The sequence below is a fragment of the Sardina pilchardus genome, chromosome 6, assembly GCF_963854185.1.
Source record: "Sardina pilchardus chromosome 6, fSarPil1.1, whole genome shotgun sequence".
Lineage (NCBI taxonomy): Eukaryota > Metazoa > Chordata > Actinopteri > Clupeiformes > Clupeidae > Sardina > Sardina pilchardus.
Window position 1 is genome coordinate 25,172,643 of NC_084999.1, and position 12,500 is coordinate 25,185,142.

General features: G+C 42.8%; 1 protein-coding gene across 1 annotated transcript in view; it reads left to right on the forward strand.

The window, feature by feature from the left end:
* Positions 1–12,500, forward strand: part of tsnare1 (T-SNARE Domain Containing 1) — a 148,844-nt gene that overhangs the window by 19,614 nt on the left and 116,730 nt on the right. The window contains exon 3 of the mRNA XM_062537787.1: positions 12,170–12,292. Within this exon, the coding sequence (XP_062393771.1) occupies positions 12,208–12,292 (85 nt within the window). The 5' untranslated portion in view covers positions 12,170–12,207. The remainder of the gene's footprint in view (positions 1–12,169; positions 12,293–12,500) is intronic.

The following is a 12,500-nucleotide window of genomic DNA, read 5'->3' on the forward strand; positions in this document are numbered from 1 at the left end:
AACTATATGAAACAGACACACACACACACACACACACACATACACACACACACACACACAGACACAGACACAGACACAGACACAGACACAGACACAGACACACACACACACACACACACACACACACACACACACACACACACACACACACACACACACACACACACACAGACACACGCACACACATACACACACGTCCATGCGGCTGCATAGTGGATGCAGTGTGGCGTGCTGTGGCCACTCCATTGTAAATATGGCGTATATAAAAGGCAGCAGAGGCCCGGGCGGAGGCTTATTTCCGCTCAGTGGTGCGGCTCCCTCATGCTGGGCTAAGCCACAGAGGTGATAATAGGGGATGGCACAGGGGCCATGCAGGAGGAGGAGGAGGAGGAAGAGCACTCAGCCATCTCCTCTGCCTCCCTCCAGGGTGTCTCTAGCCATCCAGTCCCATGACTGCAGTATTTAGGTGGTATAAAAGGCGCCGTGCCTATATGACACACACACACTCACACACACACATACACACACACACACACACACACACACACACACACACACACACACACACACACACACACACACACACACACACACACACACACACTCACACACACACACTTACTGCAGTATTTAGGTGTTATAAAAGGTGCCGCACCTATAGATGCACACACACACACAGAGAGAGAGAGAGAGAGAGAGAGAGAGAGAGAGAGAGAGAGAGAGAGAGAGAGAGAGAGACACACACACACACATACTTATGTATGCATATTAGCACCAAGATTTCCAAGAAGGAATTGGCTATGCATTTCTCTCATGTGCTTTCATCTCATGCTGTTGCAGAGAGGGTTTGTGTGTGTGTGTGTGTGTGTGTGTGTGTGTGTGTGTGTGTGTGTGTGTGTTTCACCGGTGATTAAATGTATTGAACAATTTGAACGATGCCATTGAAACACTTGTATTGAAATTAACTTTTATACTGTACTATACATTACTACAGGACCATTGAGCAGTCTTATATTTATATGAAGAGTATGTATAGAGAGTACATTATATATAAATCCAACGGGCATTCAGAGCACTACTGTCTGGGATGTGCTTCAGTGCCAATGCTCTATTTTTTTCCAATGCCAGTCTCAAACATTCTGTGGACTGAGTGAGGGTACCAGATATCAGTCAATGCAAGCATATCAGAATATCATGCATATCAGAATACAACAAGAAACACACTATGTGAAATAGAACAAACGGCAGTTATTGTCGTTTCAAAGCTAACTGAGATTTATGGTGTTTGTCCAAGAGTTGAGGCATTAGAGAAAAAGAAGGAAAAAAAGCTCACCGAGTGAGCATGAATCTCATCAGTGGACTCTTGAGTGTAGTTGAGTGGTGGTTGTATGGCAGTTACAGAACATGACTGTTTCTGATTTATTTCTAATTAACCTTTCCGTTATCTCACCCTTTTAGAAAAAAAAAAACAAGATTTTATCTGCTGAAGGGAATGGGGAGTCTCCACTGGAGTAAGTGCTAATTGCCCTGTCCCTGGTGATTAGCAACGAGCGCTAAATGTGTGTGACACGTAGTAAATGCAGATGATGAAAGAGGTCTTTCTGTTGTGTGTTTTGAAAGGGGGGGGGAGGGGGGTATAGAAAAGTGTTGTCATACAGTACATCCTCAACTGATATCTCTCACATCTGGAACACCAGGTCAACAAACAACTATCTACTGTAAGGTTTACAAAGGCCAGTGCTGTACTGTAGGTGTTAAAAGCTATATTCATTCATTTTGAAGTTGACAGTAATTAATGTACTTTTCTGCAGTTATTAACATGTAGAGATGCATTCTGAGACATTATTTGTCAAAATGACAAATAAAACATTTGTCTGTATAATTAGGAGCTCATGAGTGATTTCTACGTGTTTGTTGTTCTACTGTATATGTGGGCTGGCTTGTGCGGAGGGTTTTACGTATGATAATCTCAGGCGTGGTTTATACTCGTCCATTTGACTGATGGTGTTTGCAGTGACTTGATGAGATGCCTCATCCCTCCTGGCTGTTTCAGTGGAGCATTCTAAACTCATTTGCCTTCATCTGTGCCATATATGTGGGGTTGAAGTCTTAATCATTGAGCCTATGGGAATGCAAGCTTCACAGATCTGTTGTCAAATAATGGTGTTTATTAGACTGTGTGTTCCAACGCTCTCTCTCTCTCTCTCTCTCTCTGTGTGTGTGTGTGTGTGTGTGTGTGTGTGAGAGAGAGAGAGAGAGAGAGAGAGAGAGAGAGAGAGAGAGAGACTGAGAGAGAGAGAGAGAGAGAGAGAGAGAGAGAGAGAGATAGTAGCCCAGATTCACTTCCCACGTCTCATGTCCTCACGCAGGCAGGAGAGCAGGGTGGAGCGATGACTAAACGCGACACTTCTGGCTCAGACTGAAGTGATTTTTATAATGTTGTTTTAACAGTTAAAGCTTTGCAATAACTTAGAAATAACTCGTTAGTTTTGCCAACCATTTGATAATGTGATGATGAACACTACAGGGAAATAAGTGGCCTTACGAGATTGGTTAGGCAGGGCATACATTATATCTATCTATTAAACCAAGGAACGTCTGTCTGTGTGTCACTCTGTCTGTCTGTCTGTGCCACGCATAACATCCGACTGACCTAAAATTTGACACGGGTATTGCTAATGCCATGCGTGAGTGCAGTGTGAAGTTTGGTCGTTGTTGGACAACAAATGACAAAGATATCGTTAAATTAAGCGAAATACAACTCTACCGCAATCCCACAATTCTACCGCTCTCGCACTAGCCACTCCCCCTCACTCTCACTTACTCCAGCATAGAAACAAAAAAGCCCCTTTTGCTGACACTCACGTTGCCAATCATGGAAATTACTATGTCTCACGTAAACAACGGACCGTTTCAAGATTGTTCATGTTGGATAAACATGCTGAGTCTGACACACATGCACCCGGCTGTTACAGTCACATGCACCAGGCTGTTACAGTCACGTAACATTGCATAGCTTAGGCTACTCAACAACCGCGGTTGCCTAGCGCTTCTGTTGCCTGATCAGGCCGACACACACGTCGGTAGCATTCTGTTAAAATTTGCATTTAAAACAGCGGCTCTTCACTCCATCTGGACATCGGCTACAGGCATAACATTCATTCAAACATCACTCCGAGTTCATAGCACTGGCATATGTCAAGTCAAGTCAAGTTTATTTATATAGCGCATTTCATACACAGAGGTCATTCAATGTGCTTTACATAAACAAAAACCAAACAGTAATAGCAGATAAAAGCATAGATGAGCAGAGAGGAATAATAATAATAATAATAGTAATAATGATAAAATAAAAAAATAAAAAGAAAGCAATAAAGAATAATTAACATAAAAGACATAAGGTGGAATAACAAGAAGACAGGTCTGTTTTTAACAGATAGACTTCGCCAGAGTCTAATTTAGCAAACCAGTGATAGTGATCCTTCTCAAACACCCAGAGCTGTTGCCACTCTTTGGAGATTCGTTGACGTAGGCCCATCTGTGTGCGCACACAATATTTCCTTTCTTACTGGGGAGACCTTAACGTCCAGGGCCGATAGCTCAGCCGTCCCTGACGCTGACTACCACCCAACAAAAACTATCCCCAAACGGGGGCCCTACTCACCTGAATCTCCCTTTGCCCAACCAGGGGCAGAACGTAGTACTTAAAAGGAACAAACCAGTACTACTCATCATGAGTGCAATTCTCCGGCATGTTGAGGGATCACACACATCAGGTTTCAATTTCCAAAACAAAATAAAAACTTATAAGGAAAGCATAACATCATTTAAAAATAAAGATTCATAAAGAAAGCATAAAAGACTCAAGGTGAAATAATTAAGACATTTAGCAGAAAGCATCTGAGAACAATTTTGTCTTAAGTCTAGATTTAAAACTGGCTGCAGTTGGGGCCTTTTTAATGTCATCTGGAAGTTGGTTCCAAAGCTGAGCTACATAGCAGCTAAAAGCTGCTTCACCATGTTTAGTTCTAACAGCGGGATTTACTAACAGGTTTTTCTCCTGAGACCTGAGAGGACGAGAAGGTGTGTACTGCTGAAACATGTCTGATAGGTATTTAGGTCCTGCTCCATTTACTGATTTATAAACAAGCAGTAGTGCTTTAAAGTCAATTCTGTGACTTACTGGAAGCCAGTGCAGAGATTTAAGAATTGGAGTAATGTGCTCAGTTCTTTTTGTTTTTGTGAGAACCCTAGCTGCTGCATTTTGAATCACCTGAAGCTGTTTGATAGTCTTTTTAAGAAGGCCTGTGAACAGTCCATTGCAGTAATCAACCCTGCTAGAGATAAATGCATGAATGAGTTTTTCTAAATCATGTTTTGACATTAGCCCTCTCAGTTTGGCAATATTTTTGAGGTGGTAAAAAGCTGATTTAGTTATCATTTTCATGTGGCTGTTGAAATTTAGATCACTGTCGATTAATACACCAAGATTTTTAACAGTATCCTTTGCTTTCAATCCTTTTGTGTCAAGGAGAGTGGCAACCTTAAGTCTTTCCTCCTTTTTACCAAATACAATGACTTCAGTTTTTTCTTTGTTCAGCTGAAGACAATTTTGAGACATCCAAGTGTTGATTTGTTCTATACACTGACACAGAGAATCAAGGGGACCATAGTCGTTAGGAGACAGAGCTAAGTAGATTTGTGTGTCATCTGCATAGCTATGATATGAAATCAAATTATTTTGGATGATTTGTCCAAGTGGGAGCATAAAGAGGTTGAATAATAGTGGCCCCAAGATCAACCCCTGGGGAACACCACAGGTCAAGGACGTTGGTGTTGAGGTACAGTTGCCGATGGCAACAAAGAAGCTCCTCTGTTGTAAATATGATTTGAGCCAGTTGGTAACTATGCCTGTAAATCCAACCCAGTGTTCTAGTCTGTGTAGTAAAATATTGTGGTCAACAGTGTCAAATGCTGCACTAAGGTCCAATAGCACTAGGACTGATGTTTTACCAGAATCTGTGTTGAGACGTATGTCATTGAAAACCTTAATGAGAGCTGTTTCAGTGCTGTGATTTGCCCGAAAACCAGACTGAAAGTAATCAAAATACCCATTTGACGTTAAGAAGGTTGTTAGTTGATTAAAGACTACTTTTTCAATAATTTTGCCAATAAAAGGTAGATTTGATATGGGCCTGTAATTGTTTAGCTTGGAGGCATCTAGGTTATTCTTCTTGAGCAGTGGCTTTACAACAGCTGTTTTTAGGGACTTAGGAAAAGTGCCAGACAGCAGTGATGCATTTACCATGTGAAGGACATCTGCGGCTATAAGGTGAAAAACAGTTTTGAAGAAATTTGTAGGCAGGGTGTCTAAGACACACGTGGAGGAGCTGAGAATCTGTACTGTTTTTTCAAGTGTTTCGTAGTCTATCAAATTGAACTCTGACATCAGGTTAAGTTTCCCTCTATTTGTAGCTGGAAGTTCCGGGTATTGAATGAGTAATTTAGCAGATATATTGAGTCTGATTTTGTCAATCTTACCTTTAAAAAAAGATGAAAACTCATTGCATTTATTAGTTGAGAGAAGTTCGGGTGCTAATTGTGAGGGAGGATTAGTTAACTTATCTACAGTGGAAAATAAAACACGAGTGTTATTTGAACTTCTACTGATGATGTTAGAAAAGAATGATTGTCTTGCTTTGCATATTTCGGAGTTATATGTGCGGAGCATCTCTTTATGGATTTCATAGTGGATCTGAAGTTTGCATTTACGCCATTTTCTTTCAGTCTTCCTACACTCTCTTTTTAGGAGTTTAACCGCAGGAATCTGCTTCCATGGTGCTTTCTGTTTCTCCTTAACTTTCTTGAATTTTAATGGAGCAATGTCATCCATAATACTTGCCATTTTTGCATTAAAGTGATCCAGTAAGTCTTCTACAGAGTCTGACAGATTACTTGACGCCTGTGAGAGTGCTTGCTCAAAAAGAACACTTGTCTGTTCATTTATGACTCTCCTTTTTACCAACATAGATCTGTTCTGACTGTGTGGAGACATAGACACATCAAAAAACACGCAGAAATGATCGGATAACGCCAGGTCTTTAACAGCTGTAGAAACATTGAGACCCTTTGTGAAAACGAGGTCGAGTGTATGGCCTTGAGAGTGTGTTGGCTCCTGTATATGCTGTGTTAGGGAGAAAGTATCGATTAGTGCGATGAATTCCTTGGCATAATTGTTTTCAGGATTATCCACATGCAGGTTTAGATCCCCTGATATGATAAGACAGTCAAACTTTATGCAAATGACTGATAGCAGTTCACCTAGCTCTTCAAGAAAGACTTTAGCTGAATGTCTTGGAGGCCTGTAAATAGTCAGTAGTAAAATCTGAGGAGAAGACTTAATGCTTGCACATAGATATTCAAATGAAGTAAATTCACCAAATGATGACTGATTGCACTGAAAGGATGCCTTGAAAATTGTCGCTATCCCCCTCCTCTTTTATTTGCTCTGGTAGCACTCAAAAAACTGAAATTTGGGGGAGCTGATTCAATGAGGGTAGCAGCACTGTTTGCTTGGTCTAACCATGTCTCAGTTAAAAGTAAAAAATCAAGTTTGTGTGTGCAAATAAGATCATTAATTAAGAATGATTTGTTTGAAAGAGATCTGATATTTAGGAGCGCTAGTTTTGCTGTAAGGATTGGGGAGCTGTGATCCACTGGGGATATCTGAGGCTGTAGTGGTACGGATAGGAGATTTGACTGGTTTACCCTGTAGTCTCGATGTACTTGTCTTCTATTTCTTGTCAAAACAGGAATAGAGAATGACATAGGCTTACATATGGCCATGGTCATGCGGTTAACTTTAGACTATAATTTACCAACAACAGCAAAAATGCACGGATACGTAACATGTGTCTAATATTGCCATTAGCTGCAACTCAATTGCCTTTCCCCTTCACGTTTTTACTTTGCAAAGACAGTAAAAAGCTCTAACTGCACGGGATTCTACATCATCACCAATCTAACATGATCTACCTGCATCAACGTCATTGGGTAACATGTTTCTTGGAAAACATTGTTTGCACGGGCACTGCCCTAGTAGGAATAATAATAGGAAAGCTGATTGGTCAGGCAGGGCCATACAGTATACTGTAGGAATAACAAGAGGAAAGATGATTGGTCAGGCAGGGGCTTACAGTGTATAGGAATAACACGAGGAAAGATGATTGGTCAGGCAGGGCCATAAAGTATATAGGAATACCAAGAGGAAAGCTGGTTAGTCAGGCAGGGGCTTACAGTATAGGAATAACAGGAGGAAAGCTGATTGGTCAGGAGGGGTATACAGTATATAGGAATAACAGGAGGAGAGCTGATTGGTCAGGCAGGGGCATACAGTATATAGGAATAACAGGAGGAGAGCTGATTGGTCAGGAGGGGTATACAGTATATAGGAATAACAGGAGGAGAGCTGATTGGTCAGGAGGGGTATACAGTATATAGGAATAACAGGAGGAGAGCTGATTGGTCAGGAGGGGTATACAGTATATAGGAATAACAGGAGGAGAGCTGATTGGTCAGGCAAGGGCATACAGTATAGGAATAACAGGAGGAAAGCTGATTGGTCAGGAGGGGTATACAGTATATAGGAATAACAGGAGGAGAGCTGATTGGTCAGGCAAGGGCATACAGTATAGGAATAACAGGAGGAAAGCTGATTGGTCAGGAGGGGTATACAGTATATAGGAATAACAGGAGGAGAGCTGATTGGTCAGGCAGGGGCTTACAGTATAGGAATAACAGGGGGAGAGCTGATTGGTCAGGCAGGGGCATACAGTATATAGGAATAACAGGAGGAGAGCTGATTGGTCAGGCGGGGTATACAGTATAGAGGACTAACAGTAGGAAAGCTGATTGAAAACAAAAGTAACTCTGACCTCTAAACTCCTCAGTACATAAGCAAGCATGGTATTTGTATTGTACACGTAGAGTGAAGGCATGACAATTTCTGTGACAGCTGTGTGTTTGTTTGTGTGTGTGTGTGTGTGTGTGCATGTGTCTATGTGCATTGTGCATGCTTATGCATCTGTGTGTGTGTGTGTGTGTGTGTGTGTGTGTGTGTGTGTGTGTGTGTGTGTGTGTGTGTGTGTGTGTGTGTGAAAGACACACAGCTGGACACACACAGACAGCCTTGGCTTTGGAGGAGCACAACCTGTGCATGGGCTGTCATGGCTAATTAATCTGCCTTCTCTACAGGGATTAATTGGAATATTTGGCTGTGCGCTCTCGCTAATCTGATCTCCTGAGCCTTCCATCTCTCAGCTTGACAGGAGCCATCTTTGCGCTTTTGCCCTCTGTACCCCAAACTAAACTTGTGTGTGTGTGTGTGTGTGTGTGTGTGTGTGTGTTTGTCTGTGAGCATCAGTCACCTTTATCATACTTTGTTAATATGTACACAGTTCAGGTGTGTGTGTGTGTGTGTGTGTGTGTGTGTGTGTGTGTGTGTGTGTGTGTGTGTGTGTGTGTGTGTGTGTGTGCATTCCCACTGCATTAAAACCATCAAACGTGCAATGCCAGAAATAGTTTTAAAAAAGGCAGAGACTATTTGCACCCGGGTGTAAATAATGAACATTACTATTTACACCCGGGTGCAAATAATCAACATTACTATTTACACCCGGGTGTAAATAGTGTAATAATCAACATTACTATTTACACCCGGGTGTAAATAGTGTAATAATCAACATTACTATTTACACCCGGGTGTAAATAGTGTAATAATCAACAATACTATTTACACCCGATGTCTAACATCCATGTTCTCTGTCAATAGGCCTGTGTATTTACCAGCTCTACAGTAGGCTAGGCCTAATAGTTTTGAACAGTTTTTAGCTGTTTTGCCATGTCTGGGTTACTTGGAAGTGATTATACAAATATTAGGGTAATGAGTGGTCATGTGGTAGCTTCATCAAAGACAAGCTACTTTAAAGAGTTGTTTTCTGAGTTGTCTTCCAGGCAGCGCTGCCACTGTTGACTTAAAAACACTTAATCCTACTCCTAACCTTAACCCTAACCTTAACCTAACCTTAACCCTAACCTTAACCTTAACCCACGCCTAAGCGCCTTCCAGGCAGCGTTGGGGGCTCAAAGTCAAAACACAACCTTTCTAACAACTACTGAAGCCTACTTCTACTTAACTCTACTCATAACTGAAATAAAACCAGTAAATCTTTGACAGGTTCAAAAAGCAAAAACTCTTATTTGCCGCGAGGTAAGGTCATCTAAGAAAAAAGAAGTCATGGTGCGTACTTTGGCAGGCAAAAAAAAAAAAAAAATTATCTGAGGTTCGAACCCAGCACCTCGAGCATGGTTAATCAGTCACTTTACCGCTGTACTGCGCCCCGTCGTAAATGATGGGGAGAATACTAATTATTGACTCACTTGTTGGGGTTGCTAGGTAACGGTAAACAAAACAAAAAGATCGTGTTTCTTGATTGTGCTTGCAAACGGACGGCTTTACCCGTTCACTGAATAAAGTTTGTGGAAATTTAGCACCACTTTACCATCTCAAATATAGTTTTAATAATCCTAACTTGTTAGATTTAGGTAGGCCATCTCCTGCCAAGATGGTCCCGCTATGTTGGATAGCACGCATTTCCGGTTTGGGTGCAAATAAGAAAATGCCTCCATTCCACTATTTACACCCGGGTGCAAATAATCACTCCGTTCAAAAAATTGATGATGCAATGATTTACAGCCTTTCTGCTGTACATAGTGTCTCCTGACAGCTGACAAGAACATTTTATGTACATTATATACTGTATATGAATGTGTCTGTGTGTGTCTGTGTTTGTGTGTGTGTGTGTGTGTGTGTGTGTGTGTGTGTGGTCTCTTGAGAGCAAGGCATTACTGCCACATGGTCTTTAACCATTCCTGAACCCCCCCCCCCCCCCCCCCCACACACTCACACACACCGAAACATACACACACACACACACACACACACACACACACACACACACACACACACGCTTCTTCCTTGGCAGAATTGGGTAATACACAACAAGTGTGCCTGCGGGGAGTGACTCACGCTTTGAATAATGTCACTGTGTCACTGGAGGGGGTTCATACACTCTCTTAGAGTCACTCTCACAGTCACTGGGTGATAAACAAACACACACACACACACACACACACACACACACACACACACAAACACACATAAAGGCACACACATACACACGTGCGCACACATGTACACAGACACGTACACTCGCGCACAGACACACACACAGGCTCAGGGACATATGAAATGGAGATTTATGGAGAAACACAGACACACATACACACACACACACACACACAGACACACACACACACACACACACATACAGTAGTGTTACTCATCTGAATACTGTATACACATAAATCCTAATGATCACTGACAAATCGATGTTCACATGCATCTATAGCATATAAAATACATAATTTTTGTGTGCACGAACGCACACACACACACACACACACACACACACACACATATACAAACATATATACACACATACACACACAAGAAGCTATTCATATCAGGAATCATTGCTGTTAAACAAGCCCTTTAGGGTCATACATCAGCCATGAGACACACACACAAACACACACACACACACACACACACACACACACACACACACACACACACACACACACACACACACACACACACACACACACACACACACACACACCGTTATTTGTCGCTCAGGAACACACAGAAACACACACACACACACACACAGACACACACACACACACACACACACACACACACACACACACACACACACACACACACACACACACACCATTATTTGTCGCTCAGGAACACACAGACACACACACATAAGCACACAGACACACACACACACACACACACACACACACACACACACACACACACACACACACACACACACACACACACAACCCTTGCTTTGTCACTCAGCAACAGATCCTGTGTATCAGTCACCCCATCAGTCAGTGTGCTGGTCTTGCTCTAGCAGAGGCTGTGGCTGCTGGCCCCTCCAGTGGCGGAGCTGTGCAGCTCCAACCCCACTTCATTAGCCACACCCCTCTCCTGCCCCACCTACTCACCTGAGCTCGCTCGTCAGGAGGCTCACCTGTGGGGCGCCGGGGCGCTCCCTCGGAATTCACTAGTTCGCCCATCGGTATGATTGGTTGTGCTTGGGTGTAACGTTAACAGCATGTTTGGCTAGGTAGCTGACCGTGGTCCTGGAATGCCTGGAGCGGAGATCGCGTTGAAGCGATGGGCACTTGCACCCCCCCTGTGTAAGGAAGGAGGATGAGTGACTGGGCTATCAGTGAAATGGAGAAGTAGGGGGAGATGGAGGGGTGACTTTTGCGAACGCCGGGGCGTGTGGCATAATAGAGAAGAAGGCCGGCTTAAATATTCTTGGAGTGGGAGGCGCGGTGAGTTAATAGGTGTCAATCATCACTAAGGGCTCCTCCCGAACTTTGTTTTAGAAAACATCATTAATTGCGGGGGATCCCCACACGGCCCCTTCGCCCGTCCGTTTGGTTTGGGTCGGCTGTAGCGACGCTGTGATTGTCTGGCTCTCAGAGAGCCGTGCTCCGCTGAACTCAAGATGTACTGTGGTGTGCTAGAGGACTGATTTCACACGAGCACAAGCAGCTCTCTCCCAATGGCAGCACTGAGCATGTGTGTATACACGCTTAATTCTGTCATGTTTTATGCAGCTTCAGTGTTGGTGTGGTTGTAGAGGTGAGAGTCACATGGCCTTTTTAAAAGAGTAATGCCTTTTATTCACCGTCCTTGAATACCTCAGATGAACTACCTCTCAATAGTCTAATACATTTAGCAAAGGATTTCGAGGTACGTCCATGTCTATGACCTTCAGTGATGGATAATTAGTACTTTGATGATGCTAGAAAACCACCGTTTTCATAAACCTACTAAGATATTACTGGTATATTTATGGACCGTCTATAATTACTGTTGCTGCAGTTTTAAATTAGTGCGTATTTTCTTCTTGCAACTTCAGGAATAATAAGCATCATTGCATTCTCATGGGGTCGCGTAGGAGTGAAAAGAGTAAACTAACCCGCCTGGTTTTATTTATGTGTTTTGTTCCAGAGTTTTCTACCTGAATCAACTGAACAGAAGCCCTGAACATGTCTTACGGGTCCATTGATGGAGGAGCCTTTGGGAGCAGGAACCCTTTTGGAGGCCCTTCCAGACAAGGCTACCAGCCTGTTGGTAAGACACATACACACACACACACACACTCACACATATACACACACACACACGCACGCACATGCACACACACCATACACATAAACGCACACACACACACACACACACACACACACACACACACACACTGTCGGTAAGCATCTGTGTCTATTGCTCTGACACCTCTGTCGGGGCTGTAGTATTTCTGCAGTCATGTGAATGTATCACA